At 46.1% G+C, this 14,542-nt stretch overlaps 1 protein-coding gene across 3 annotated transcripts in view; it reads right to left on the bottom strand.

Moving 5' to 3' along the window:
* The window catches only part of ZNF512 (zinc finger protein 512), a 337,392-nt gene that overhangs the window by 206,544 nt on the left and 116,306 nt on the right, over positions 1-14,542 (bottom strand). For all 3 annotated transcript variants that reach the window (XM_069605439.1, XM_069605440.1, XM_069605441.1), the window contains 2 exons: positions 11,283-11,407; positions 2,402-2,488 (listed from right to left, as the gene is read on the bottom strand). In XM_069605439.1, the coding sequence (XP_069461540.1) occupies positions 2,402-2,488; positions 11,283-11,407 (212 nt within the window). The remainder of the gene's footprint in view (positions 1-2,401; positions 2,489-11,282; positions 11,408-14,542) is intronic.

The raw sequence follows: 14,542 nt of genomic DNA, 5'->3' as shown, positions 1-14,542 counted from the left end.
TACACAATTTTTCGTTAAGGTCAAGACATTGCCGCAGAGTCTTTTTACATGATATTTTAGACAACTTGGCGTAGGCCAACACACATTCAAATACTGCGATAGGAGGCATAATATCTTTTCAATTCCAACAAGAGGTCTTACAATCACAGTGGTTCAAGTAGACACTTACACTCAAGGTTTCTTGGTAAAACATGCATTAATTTATTACACAATCATTTAGAAAACATTCACTAGAAGGAGGCAACTTAATATTATACACAAACACACTTCAATACGAACCAATACGTTTCTGAACAAATTAGGCTCCCCTGAAATAGGGCAAACATGGCATTTCAGTTACTTTCAATAGGAGTAAAAAGGCACAAGTTAGCAGAATAGATCACAAATACTTTCTTAGGCAGTGCAAATAGTTTTAGTTCACTAGAGGACTCGATTCAGTTAAAAAGGCCTAGGCCAAAGTCAATGGACTAGTGTCTTGGATAGGAAAGAGAAGTTCTTGTAGTAAACGGTAAAGTCTTTGCCAATCTTCTCAGAAGTAGTTTGTACGAAAAAGAATCGTATGTTGGGTTACAAGTTGATTAGGCCTGCAAGTTGGGAAGGTTCTGCAAACTTTCATAGCGAGAGGCAAGTTCTCTCAATTGGGTTGGCACAGTACCTTAATATGAAGAACAAGATGCAGGAGAAGACGCTGGTTCCACGCAGTTCCTGCAGATCTCACTGTTCCTGAGCTTCAGTCGTGGGGACAAGAGGGAGGATGTTGAGGTCTCCTGCACTGCACGGGATCGTCAAAAAAACACTGACAAAAAATATGGGGTCACTTCAGTTCGAGTAGCTGTCATCAAGCACACAAGCTGGTGTCCTTCTCCCTGGTTAATCCTAACAAGCGCCGAGAATGGTATCCAGGTGGCTTACGAGTTGATTAGTCCCACCAACTCAAAGGAAGTTGTTCTTGAAGGGGCTTCTCTGTCAAGATGAACTTGGTGAAGCCCTGCTGCAGGTCCGAATTGCCAACAGTCCAGGAGTTGCAGCAGCTGTCCTCTTCCAGCTCGTTGTCGGCTCTTTTGTTCTAGTGGTCGACTCTGCTTTCCAGTCCAAGAGACTCTCCTTTTAAACAGTTTTCTCCCTTTCATTCCAGCCTAGCTGCCACTCACTCAGCAGGGTGACTGTCCTTGCCGGACAGTCAGCCAGCCAATCACGCCAGAGTGCATTTGGGACTCCTAGGAGACTAAGCACAGGGAGTTTTGGGGACCTCCCTCACTTCTTGCCCACCCCAGACACTCCGATGCCAGAGGCGGTCTTCAGTCCTGAAGCCCGCCAAAGGCATAAAAACAAAGGGACCAAACTGGACCTTTCCAAAAAAGAAATGGTAAAAAAAGAAGACCAGGACCTGGTTAAACAAAGGGGCTTAAGGTGCCCTCTTGAAAAACATGGCTCCCGCGATTTTTAGCTACCGGTGTTCGCCGTCGGGAAAAATCATGATAGTTCGTTGTAAAACCACTGCCACAAGCCCTATCGATAGAAAAAAATAGCATTTGACTGCTACATGAGTTTCTAGACACAGGGGATACTAGGTAACCCCTCCAGCACACTATAGGAAGATAGTGTGCTCGGTCTAGGAATTTAAAAAGACCAGTAAAGTTAATTTAACCTTACATTCTCTGGGAAAACAGTAGTTTATCCCCGAGAAGGTATTTAAACCTTTGATAAGTCTAAAAAGACATCCTTGTGTCACTTCACTGAGGGTGCTGTGTGACACACATGAAAAGATGCCTATGGAGTTATCTTAAAACTCCATAATCAAAGAACACAAGAGTAAAACACACATCAAAATACATGAAAGAATGGGGAAAAAAAGGCTCACAATCTTTTCAGGGAAAAAACTCAAGTCCTCAAAATCCAGCAAATTTGCTGGAGGTCTCTGAGGTAAAGGGAATTAGCATATTTATGAGAATTCTCCCTAACACAGTCAACAACCGAAAAAAATGGAAGGGGCACTAAGGGACATCACTATTTCAATCCAACAGATAGGGACGTGGGGTAAATAAATATCTGCCACCAATTTTGAACTCTGAATATTCATAGATGAAGTCTCACAAATAGCCTGTACATGTGGAGCTGGGAAAAAGCAGTAGCATTTCATTCTCAGTGCATCATTACCATGCTATGCACATTGTGTGGCACTCATGAGCTATACATTGTGCCCCAGCAGAGTGTTGTCCTGACTGTCCCTGCATCTCAACTCTCCCTTGCTTAATGCAGTTGTGGACACTCCTCTGCCCCTCAAGCCCAGGACTTGAGTTGCTTCCGACAATCCTAGCATTTCCTCCCAACCCACAAATGCGCTTGTTACACAGAAGCATGCACCACATATACTCTACGGTGCCACTGGGGGACCCATTACCATATTGCAGTGGTCAGCCATGATGTGATATTTCATCCCAGGTGCAGATTTCAGCTGCTTGCCGCAGTGTTGACATGTGAACAAAACCTAGAAAGAACCAAAAACAAAAAGACATGAAATCAAACTGGCTTCAGAAAAGGAATAGAGGCCAATTGCCAGTGGACTACATATACAGTTGATGATTGAATAGGCATGTACAGGTGAGAGTCAACCACTATATGTCGACAGCATAGATCTTAGTCTGGCATTCAACAAGGTGGACAGAGAAAGGTTGTGGACAAAATTACTTAATTGGGGAATTCCTTCCCATCTCCTTGACATCCTAATTCAATTACAAAGTGACACACAAGCAAGAGTGCGATTAGCAGCGAAGTAGCAAAACCGATCAAAACAGATTGAGAAGTGCATTGTTGCCGTTAGGTAAGAATTGACGTATTAACACAGTGTGAGACTACACAACACTTATCCGCTTGGTATTAGGTAACCCACCTTTTGATAGAGGTCTGTACTACACAAGTTGATAGTGTGACTGAGCAGCCAGGCCTATCTCACGAGGGGTAAATGCGAGCTGTAGCAATGAAATTTGCAAATACAAAAAACCAAGTAACAATAACACTCAAAGTTTCTGTTATAAATGGTGCTTTATTTAACATCAATTTTTAAATAAGCATACTTTAAAAAGGAAAAAGGGCAATATATGTAACAATCAAATATACTTTAAAATACTTTTCTAGAATCAGCACAAGTTAGTGGATACTCTTTGGATATTCTTTTTTTACACACTTCCTAAACCCGCAGGTGACTTCATTCACAAGGACAGTAATGGCATTTATATATCACTATTTATACTTTGCAGATTCTGAGGATGCAGAAAGGAAAGGTAAAAGGAAGGAAAAAGGTTAAACAGGTTCTCAGGGCATCTGATTATATTTAAACCTGCCAATGAAGTCTAGACAAGCCTTTCCCAGAAATAACTCTCTAAAAAGAAGTTACCACCAAGGAGGGACAGAAATATCCTAGAAGATTCTTCAGGGAGTCATGACAACCAAAGTCAACTGGAGCACAGTCTTATGGAGCTGAGGCACTTCATAGTTAATAAAAGTCTTGCATAAAGTCTTTTGTAGAAATAACTTGTAGGGTCACAAGCTGTTACACTTGTGAAAAGCAGAGTTGGAATCAACTCCAACTGAAGTACCCAATGCAAGGCTCAACTGAGAAGAGCACAGCTGAAGACATTGGGTAAGTAACCCAAGTCTAAACATTGTTAGGGAGAATGCTCAGAAATGTGCTAATTCCCTCTACCTGAGAGACCCCCAGCAACTTTGCTCTCATGTATTTTAATGTGATTTTTGAACACGGTTTCTTTAGGTTGTGGAGTCTGACAAACTCCATAGGCATCATCTTTTACATTGTGTCACACAGCACCTTCAGTGCAGTGACACATAGAAGTCTTCCAGAATTCCCAAAGGTTTAAATATCTTCTCTGGGATAAACTACTTTTTCCCAGAGCAGTAAAGTGAAATTGACTACTTTCATTTGTAACTTTCTAGACCCAGCACACACTACAGTATCCTACAATAGGGTGCTCGAGGGGTTACCTAGTATCACCTTGGTCTAGCTTCTCATGTAACATCTTTATGTTCCCCTTTTCTCGACGAATGGCTGGTGGCAGTGGTTTACGTTTTACTACCATTATGTGATTTTACTGCGAGCTGCGTTCGCAGCTACAGTAAAGCAGCCATCGGTGCCATTTCTGTCAAAATGGCCCCAGTCTTTTTTCACCATTTCTTTGTGGAAAGGGCCTTCTTGAGATTTACTCTGCGCGCCAAACACGGTTTGGTCCCTTTGTTCATTTTGTCTTTGGCGGACTTCACGAGCGAAACCCGCCTGTGGCTCCAGGGTGTCCGGGGTGGGTAGGAAGTGAGGGAGGTGCCAGAAACTCCCTGTGCTTAGTCTCCTAGGAGAACCAAATGCACTCTGATGATTGGCCGGCTGACTGTCCGGCAAGGACGGCCACCCTGCTGGGTGACTGACAGCTAGGCTGGAATGAACGGGAGAGAACTGAATAAAAGGCGAGGCTTTTGATTTTGAAGGCAGAGTCGACCACTGGACGAAGGAACCTAAGAGGAACTTGAAGAGGACGCCTCCTGCAACTCCTGGACCGTTGGTTTGCCCTGTGAAGTCCTGCTGTTGTGCTGAGACTCCAAATTCGTATCGACAGAAGCCCCTGCAAGGACAACTTCTCCCCTTGAGTTGGTTGGATCAATCAACTCCAAAGTAAGCTACCTGGACATCCATCTCAGAGCTGGTTGAATTTCCACAGAGTTGCTGCTGTAAACCGTAGAGCCAGGGAGAGGAACACCAGTTTGTGTGCGTTGCTTTTACGTTGGCCAAGAGCTCCGGGAAGATCCTTGGGACTCCCAGGAAGCAGAACTGACTGAGCCTGAGCCCCCTCAACAGAGTGCAGGACCCCAAAAGCAAGGAAAGTCCATTTCGACAGCCAGGAACCGCAGTGTTGCTATTTGCAGGAGACGTGAGGAGCTGAAACACTGAACGCCACTGAAAGTGAAGTTTGCTGGTTGCAAGTTTTGACCGTCCCAGTGCAGTGCAGGAGTCCCCAGACATCCTCCCTCTTGTCCCCACGATAGAGGCCCAGGAACAGTGAGATCTGCAGAGCTGCACAGGAGTCATCTGCTGCATCTTTTCTTCATTTTAAAGGTACTGTACAAAGTCAAAGAGAACTTACCTCTTGCTGTAGAGTTGCTTGCATCTTCTAGTACTCACAAGTATAACAGCTTGTGGCCCTACGTTGATTCATCTTTTTCTTCAAACACTTCTGAAATATTGTGCCAAGACTTTTCTACTTACCTTCAAAGAAGTGCCTATTGACTTTGGCTTAGCCTGTTTTAACTGAATGACTCTAATTGGGGGATCTGAAAGTATTTGCCTGCTTAAGAAATATTTGTGGTATCTTGTTGGTCCTAATAATCTTTTCCCTTTTTGCTTGCTCTTAACTCATTCTGAATGCCAACAGTAATACATTAATGTCAACAGCACCCTAGCAATTGAAGTCACCTGTGGGTGCAGGTCTCAGCTGTATGCCATCCCAAATGGGTAATTACTGATTCTGAACTTAAGATAGTGTATACCTTTGAAGTATATTTGTGTGGTGATGTGCAGTGCTCCCTTCTGAGGAAGGTTTATATTAACTGACTGGTAAATACATTAATAATTGTTTCATCAAGAAACACTGTGTGTAAGTGTCTGCTTGAATACTTGTTACTGTGAACCTCTGAGTAACTCCCCTACAGCTCACAATGACCACTCTTGAGATGAGCCTGGCTACTCGTCCACACCACCAACCTGTTTAGTACAGACGTGTACCAAAGGTTGGGTTACTACTGCCAGATCATCAGGATTGTTGTAGTGCACCCTAAGGGTACTGCATACAATCTTGCCTAACAGGAAATCACACATTTTTTGTAATGTTCCACACAACAAGCAATACCACAAGTCAAAAACGGAGCCATGGTACACAGGAGTTTCATGCTTACAGCCTAAACAGACGTACGTAGCATTTGTAAATAAGGAAAACAAATGTGGCGAGAAGGGGCAAGCATACATTTTTCGAGAGAGCACAGGTAGCCCTTTTGAAGGGTAGGCGACTTGTGCAGGTTACAAAGGTGTATAGTGCCTAAAGCAGCAACTAAATGTAGGTCACATTTGGGAAATGAAAGGGTTGTGTGTCAAAGGGCAGCAGCCAATGGGTCGAAACGTTATGAAAACCACGCAAACTCAAGAAATGTCCTTCCCGCGTTCCCACAGGTGTCCCGATGAATGCGGTACCTCATATGTGTGAGTGTACCTACCTGGGCGCAAAGGTAAAAGGCTAAAACATAGGTAATCCCAAGTCTTTCGGCAGGGCAGATTTTCAAGTATTTTGCTCAAGTGGACAACCTCCAGATTTGGGCCTAGGGTGTGGAAGCCACCAAGAAAACCGGGAACCCCATGCTTTTCCAAAAAGAGGACACCCGTGGGAATTCACAGAGGTCTGACTTGCGCGAACCGGCCAAGAATTTATTACCCACAACCCCGGTCAAGGTCCAGAAAATTTGGCGAAAACCCCCCCACAATTTTCAGACATTTTGCTCTGCCCACCCACCGAAACATGGCGCCAACACCACACGTCCTACCTTCCCGCGTTCCCACAGTTGTTGCGACGAAAACGGTACCTCACATGTGTGGGTGCGCCTACCTGGGTGCAAAAGGGAAAGGCTACCCCACTGGTAACCCCAAGCCTTTCGGCAGAGCAGATTTTGCTCATGTGGACAACGTACATCATTTGGGTCTAGGGTGTCGAAGCACCAGGGAAAACGGGGAACCCCATGCACTTCCGAAAAGTAGACACCAGTGGGGACCCCCCCTTTCCACAAAAAACATCCATGGTGGTTTAGTGCCCCCCCACACCCACCCAAAACAAGTTATAATAATTTGTTTCGCCCCTTTCCTAGGGGCAGATGGGCACATTAGTGCGCCCATCTGCCCCCAGGGTGGGCAGAACGTGCTGCACCATGCATTGGGGGGCCATTACAATGTTTTCTGGTGGTCCTCTCCCCTCCCCAAATGGATGGAGGGCATCTCATGTATTCCTTCCTAGGGGAAGATTGCACTAGCAATCTGCCCCCAGGGAGGGCTACAAGAGATGTCCCCCATCCATTGGGGGTGGGGTGGGAGAGGGCCACCCCCCTTTCATTTGGCAAAAAATTCCTGGTGGCTAGTGCCCCCACCCAAAACATACTGCCTGAGGCTTGGAAATCAAGAAATCTGCCCCCAGGGAGGGCTACATGAGGTGCCCCCCCATCCAATTGAGGTAGTGGGGTAGAGGACCACCCCCCTTTCATAACAAATACCTTCCTGGTGGTCTAGTGGCCCCAAACCCCGCCAAAACACAATGTTTATTATTTTATTTTTGTTTGGGCCCCTTCCCTAGGCCCAGATGGGCACCCATCTGCCCCCGGGGGGGGGGGAGAAACCTGCAGCCCCATGCTTTTGGAGCGCCTTTCTGGTGGCCCTCTTCCCCCACCCCAAATGAATGGGTGGGGCATCTAATGTAGCTTCCCTGGGGGTAAATCTGCCCCCAGGGAGGGCTTCATGAGGTGCCCCCCCCATCCACTAAGGTGGGGCGGGGAGAGCGCCACCCCCATTCATAAATATAAATACCTGGTGGTCTAGTGGGGCCCACACCCCACCCGTATTTATTATTTTTTTAAACGTGTCGCCTCCCTAGGGGCAGATGGGGACCCATCTGCCCCCAGGGGGGCATTACATGTTTCCCCATCCTTTGGGGACTTGGGGGGGGGGGGGGGAAAGGGACGCTTACATTGTAAGCAGCCCCCCTGTAAACACTGGAGGTGGGGGTCTGTACTTCAGCTCTCTATATGGTAGAGGAGAGGCACAGAGGACCCCAGCCAAGATTCTCTATTACGGTAGAAATTGACGAGCAATCAAGGACTAGCTTCTCAGGAGGTGATACAGGCTGGTTCTTAAGTACAGTGTAGTCCCCAAGCCCCCAAAAAGGAATGTCCACACACTGTATTAGTTAAAACAGTCTTTATATAATTAAGTTCAAGGTTATGTACACTATCACAATAACTCACTTTGTGCTCAGAAAATCTACAATGGCAAATATATACAGTTCTAAAGTGGTAACATAATTATTATCAGATCTCATTAAAGTGCATCAACTATACTCAAATGTCACACAGATCACTTAATAAAGGCAACCAACAATAGACATAGGAGGAAAGCAGTTGGTTAGAACAATTGGCAGAATACTGGCCCTGTTACCTAGACACAGTTCTGTGTGGAGACCTCCCCCCCCCACCGGGGCAACCTGTAAGGAAAAGATATATCACAAGCCCAGTCCATATATTTTTCTAGAAGTCTTATTTCCTTCTAAGATAGTTCTACAACCCCAATGTACCTGAAATAGAGTTTGTCGTATGGTCGCCGACGGATCCTTCTTGAGCGGCTCCCTTTAAGGCAGGAGCCACGGATCGTACAAATCCCATGAGGAAAACGGGTTGAAAGAGGACGGTGAGGTGGCAGCTTCGTTCCTAGTGGTGCTCGTCGACGACGGAGAGTTGGCGTCCTGCAAGGAAGAGGCGTGCGGGGCACCTCGGTGACGATAGTTCAGGGCCGCAAAGAGATTGTGAAGAACTGTGGCCCAGCAAGGGTGTTGAGTTGTCTGGCGCCTCTACGGTCGTCCGGTGGCGGGAAACCCACCGACGGATGCTCCTCGGCGGCCTCGACTTTCTGCGGCGGGACAAAGCGGTTGAAGGTGCAGGCGAAAGCGTCCTTGGATCAAATGTTACTTAGGCAAAGGGAGCACGGAGGCTCCGGTCAGCGACAGCAATGGACAAGAGTGTCCGGGCGCTTATCCTTGTGATTCGGCGGCGGTCCCCATCTCCGGTCGGCAGCCTGTCGTAGGTTTGTCTACCAGGGAGCTTTGGCAAAGATCAGCTGGTGGACAATGGTCAGGGGAGAGGCTGCCTAACCAGGTCCTCTCTCGGTCAGTCCTTGGAGACACAGCAGCTTTTAGATCGATGAAGTAGGGCAGCAGCAAGACTTCTCTTCCAGCAGGGCTTCGAGGTTAAGCTTCAGTTTCAAGTCCAGTTTCTCTTCAGCTTCTGAACACGGATTCTAGCAGTGGGAGGCCCCCAGATATACTAGTTGATCTCCCATTCATTCTGCTGGGGTCCACACTCAGGCAACCAATCATTCAGAAGGGCATTCATGCAGGCAGGCAGCCAATCAGGTGCATAGTGCATTCAGGCCATTCACTTCTCTCCAGACACTCACAACAAGTTATGTATATTGGGACAAGTACCCAGCCATTCAACACTCCACACTGCATTCATACCAGTTTCAGGCAGGGCTGTCTCAGTCATTGTGTCAGAAACCAGACATCTACAACAAGAAGTGCATATTGGTCACACACTCCATTCACCCAGGTCCCACCCACGGGGTGTACCCACAACATACAGTCACAGGTAAGGCTCCAGCCAGTCTGGCCTAGACTTCACAACACCACCATATATGGAACTTCCACCAAACAGCCAGTCCGGGGGAAGGGACAGAATCAGGGCCTACAAGGACTTTGGGAAAACAAGGTAACAGGCAATAGAAAGCAAAAGGCCACAGTGGCCATCTTATTTCCTATCAGGAATCAACTGATTCCAATGGCAAGGCCTGGGTATCCCAAAATGGAGGATACTCAGAGCACCTGTCAAATTCAGCAAATTCAGCATGGAGCTGCCACCAGCCCATGCCCTGCGGGCCACACTCAGGTGCCCAAAACATACACTAGGGGCACAGGGTAGTACCCCCACCCATGGTCGCCATAAGAGTATCCCATGGGTCTGTACACCAAACCAAAAGAGGTGCACCGCCAAACTCCTGCGTGGAAAACATGACAGAACACACGATAAAAAGTAGTAAAGGACAAGGATACGGAAGCCCTGTCCCTCCGGTGCAGTTCAAGCATCCAACCCCCCCCCCCCACTTTACACATAGATCCCTGGTGGTCTAGTGGGCATTGCTGGGCGCGGATCGAGCGATGCGCGCCCAGCAATGCTTCAAATAAAGTGTAGTTGGAAAGGGGAGACTCTCCCCTTTCCAACAACACCTCCCTCGATCTGAACAGCACAATCAAAGGGGGATAAAGGTGGAAACTCACCTTTTATTTTCAGTTTAACGCCGGTGTGCGTTACGCACACCAACGTGAAACTGAAAGAAATCCAACCCCCGGGCCGTGAGGAGGGACCTCCCCCTCACATAGCCCAGGGGTTGGATTTAAGTTTTGTGCAAACCCTGCACAAAACTAAGTGCCAAAAAGGACGCGCCATCTCGTCCTTGGCAAAACAGAGGTAATGTCAAGGACGTCCGTGGCACTTAAGAGGTTAAAGAAATATGGAGAAAGTATAGCAAATAACAATGCGGAGTAGAAAAAGGCTCTGCTAATTCAGGATAGAAAGAAAAAGGTCCAGAAGTCCAGCAAAAAGTGATGGGGGTCTCACTAGGAGAGGAGATGAAGTATAAAAATGATGAATCTCACCAACAATGGTGTCTTCACTAAGGCCCTTTACTGTTTTAGACATAGATACATACATACATACATACATGTTTGTGTTCTAAAACTAATTAAAAATAACTTCAGTGCTTATTTGAACTTGTAGTGCCTTAGTAACTATGAAATAAGTGTCTATTTTTCAGTCTACCTTTCTCTTTTTGCATTCATTTGAGCAAAAGCCACCACCTGCCTACCAACCTTGTTTGTTTATTCATTCATTCATTCATTTGTAACGCGCTCCGGACCCGAGGGTATCAGTGCGCGACAGTTACATGAAGATTCTCAGCTTGGTTACACAGATAAATAAATTAGCAATACATGTTCATACATACATAGAATGGTCACAGGTTACATCCCCTTCTGAGTGACTCCAAGGCTGCTCTGCTTGGTCACCAATGGAGAGATTGGAATATCTTTGGTGGGCACGCTCTCTTACTCTTAGGATATATCTCCTTACACCCCTCACCAATGGGTTGTGGTAAAACCTCCCTAATATCAAAAATGTGATGCCCAGTTCTTCATGTTCAAGAAAACATGATTTATCACTTGATAAGAAATCATTATCACTTAGCATGGATTATTGGCAATAACCTGAAATGTGTGACTAGAGCAGTGCTAGCTGCCTCACACACCTTTGCAAAATCGTGATATATCCACTTATGTAAGGGACTGCTATGAGAACATAATAGCCAACATGTATCTACCATTAAAATCTGCCAGCGAGACAAGCTGCTCTGAATGGGAACTCACCTCCCTGCAGTAAGACATGTGCTTCTTCAGCCCCTCCACAGTCTTCCTCGTTCTAATATGGCATGTGGGACAATTTATTTTGCCCTGGTCAAGTATTTCTAGGTACCACTTCTCCTCGCAGCTCCCTGAGGATAAAAAGGCAGAAAACCTTCAGAAGAGAGTCGGGAAAGCAGAGATAAATCAGCTAAGCATCAATTAGATTAATATTCTATAAATCAGTCAAGATAAAGGTCTCAGGATTAAGCGTAGAATCCCTCACCACCCCTCCTTCATTCTAAATTGCTTATTAAAGCCTTCAAGAATACCAGAGGGGACTATGGAATGCAAAGTAACTTTTTTATATTCAAGTGTACAGAGCAACAAAGATTGAAAGAATTAGGTCATACAGGGGAATTAAAGTAAGGAAGCAGTTACAAATCCACATCAAACGTACTTGAGGGGAAAGATTATCTGTGCTTACGTGATTGTTATTGAGATACATTTTCTGAATCAACCGGGGTAGATTATGAGAGACCACCCTAGTATAGTGAAGAGGGAAAATACACGGAAGTCTAGCCAAACTAGACAGAGGGCAATGTGGGGTGCTGAATGGGTCAATGAAGCCCACACAGAGCACTCAATCACAGTGGTTTAAGTAGACACTTATACTCAAGGTTTCTTGGTAAACACTTATTAATTTATTACACAATCATGTAGAAAACATCTCACTAGAAAGAGACAACTTAATATTATACACTTCAATAGAAAACTAAGATTTTGGGACAGTTTGAGCTCCCCTGAAATAGGAGCCAAATGGCAGTTCAGTTACTTAGAAGTGAGCAAAAGGGACAAGGTAAGTAGAATAAATCACATATACTTGTTAGACAGTGCAAAAGTTCTCAGAAGTAGTTTAGGCAACAAAGAAAATCCTAAATCGGGTCACACGCTGATTAGGCCTGCACGGTTGGAAGTTTTGACAAACTTTCGCCGCGAGAATGGCGTTCTCTCAATCGGGTTGGCATAGTACCTTAGTATGAAGAACAAAATACAACTGAAGATGTTGGTTCCCGACAAGTTGCTGAGCCCCAGTCGTGGGGACAAGAGGGACGACGTCAGGGGTCTCCTGCACTCCATGGGATCGTTGAAAAAGCAAACAAGATGGAGTCACTTCAGTTCCAGTAGCTGTAGATTCAAGCACACAAGCTGGTATCCCTCTACCTGGTTAATCCTAACCAGCTCAGAGAATGGTATCTAGGTGGCTTACGAGTTGATTGGTCCTACCAACTCAAAAGGAAGAAGTCAACCTTGAAGGGGCTTCTCTGTCGAGGTGAACTTGGCAATTCAGACCTGGGGTAAACTACCTTCTCTGGGGTAAACTACTGTTCCCAAGAGCAGTAAAGTGAATTCTTTACTCCTCTTGTTCAGAGGAGAATTGCCTAGCATTTTGGTTCTGGGCTGCCCCAGGGCAGGACAAAGACTGATATGTTCTGGATATGTCTCTTCTGTGAAAGATAGTGCGCTAAAGACTCTGGGTAAGGCTCTCGTAACCAGGACTAATATCTGGCAGAGACACTCCCAGTAACCCCCCCCCCTATGTTATTTGGCTGTCCTTGCAAGACAGCCACACTGCAGTGCGAGTGACAGCTAGACTGTGCAGTGTTAGGCAGAAACCTGTGCAGTTCCCTTAGGGACCACTGCAAAAGATTTAAGACTACAGGTGGTTGGCAGTAAACCCAATTGGTAGCAGTCTGTACCACCCAGATTTACCTGCTAGCTGTGGCTGAGCAGTCAGACTTCTCTCAATAAGAGTTAGGCAGTATACAGAGCATACAAAATAGGTACAGGAATACAGTGGCACAAGCAAACACTGACCAGAGCTTGGGTGTAAAAGTATATAATTATTTAACACACACTTATAAAACACACTAGCACTAAATTGGTAAGATAAGTTCAAAACACAATCACTATTATCATATGTACATCCCTGATTACTTGTTGGACTAGTCTTAGTTAACACCACTTATTTCTAGACAGAGGTGAGCGCTTAACTTTCGATGGCACTGCAACAAGTTAAATAAAAAGGGAGGGAAAAGCAGAACTATGGAAGCATACACACTAAACACTTTTTAAAGAAGCACAGCAAGTTAGGAAGGCACAGTCTACTGGTGAGCAAGGATGTTTAGTTGCCAGGCCCACTTTCAAGGGAGCCAGGCGGAAGATGCCCAAGATCAGACAGTTACACAGAGTCTTCGAAGTTTGTGTAGGTAGTTCGAAAAAGGTTTAGTTCAGTTCAGAAAAGTTAGCTAGGGTGTCCCAGGCTAACGCAGGTTCGAGAGACGGGGATTTAATACACCCCGTTCAAACGGTTACAAGGGAAGCCAGGCGGAACACGGTACCTTAAATGGAGAGGATCCTCCAGCGGGGGCAGTTGTTCCTGGCAGCGAGTGCAAGTCGCAGCGTCGTCCAGAGGAAGAGAAGATCTCGTTGTGGAGGAAGGATGAAGGTCGTTGCACTGCCAGGGAAGAAACCAGCCGCTGAGTTCTCTGGTACAAAGGTACTACCCTTTCGGTTAGCGGTAGTGTTGAAAACGTGGTATCCCAGTTGCCGGGGTGCTTGGCACAGGGAAGGCGGCCACGAGATGCTCCAGGAAGGCGAAAAGAAGGTAGACTGGTTATCCCCACCAGTCGAAGGAAGAAGACTCTCCGGGCTGGAGATCTCCTCTGTCGTTGGGAAAAGTGGTGAGACGGTTCAGCAGGGCTCCACCGGTTGTGTCGTCGTTGCAGGCCGGCTCAGCTTCTCCCTCCTCAGATTCTTAGGTCCTGTGGCGACTTCTGAAGTTCCAGTCCCCAAAGCCCTGCTTTTATGCAGCACACCCCCATTCACTCAGCCTAGCTGTCAATCAAACATGCTAAGTGGTGAGCCACTTGGGCCAATCACACAAGAGTGCGACTTGAGTTACCAAGGTAACTCAGTCCAGGGTGCCTAAACCCCCTCCCACACCCCCTGTGGTACCCAGACAGAGTGGCACCACTTTTGGAGGCTTCTGTGGAGAAGCCCGCCAAAAAGTGGAACAAAGGGCTCGACTTGAGTTGGAGTCACAGAAGAGAACACAAACGCCATTTTAGAATCGAGTTCTGGCAAAAAACACCAACCGGCGAATTAATATTAAATAAATAAACCGGCGGTATGTTCGAGGCTATAAGAATGAAATAATTAAAGTTGGTAGCCTCGAACAATGGGAAAATCCCATAGAGATATATTTGCGGTCGAATATAAAAAGT

This window comes from Ambystoma mexicanum, chromosome 4p (genome assembly GCF_040938575.1).
Source record: "Ambystoma mexicanum isolate Mex_15411 chromosome 4p, UKY_AmexF1_1, whole genome shotgun sequence".
NCBI classification, from domain to species: Eukaryota; Metazoa; Chordata; class Amphibia; order Caudata; family Ambystomatidae; genus Ambystoma; species Ambystoma mexicanum.
The sequence above is the reverse complement of the archived record's forward strand: the minus strand, read 5'-3'. Positions and strand labels throughout refer to the sequence as shown.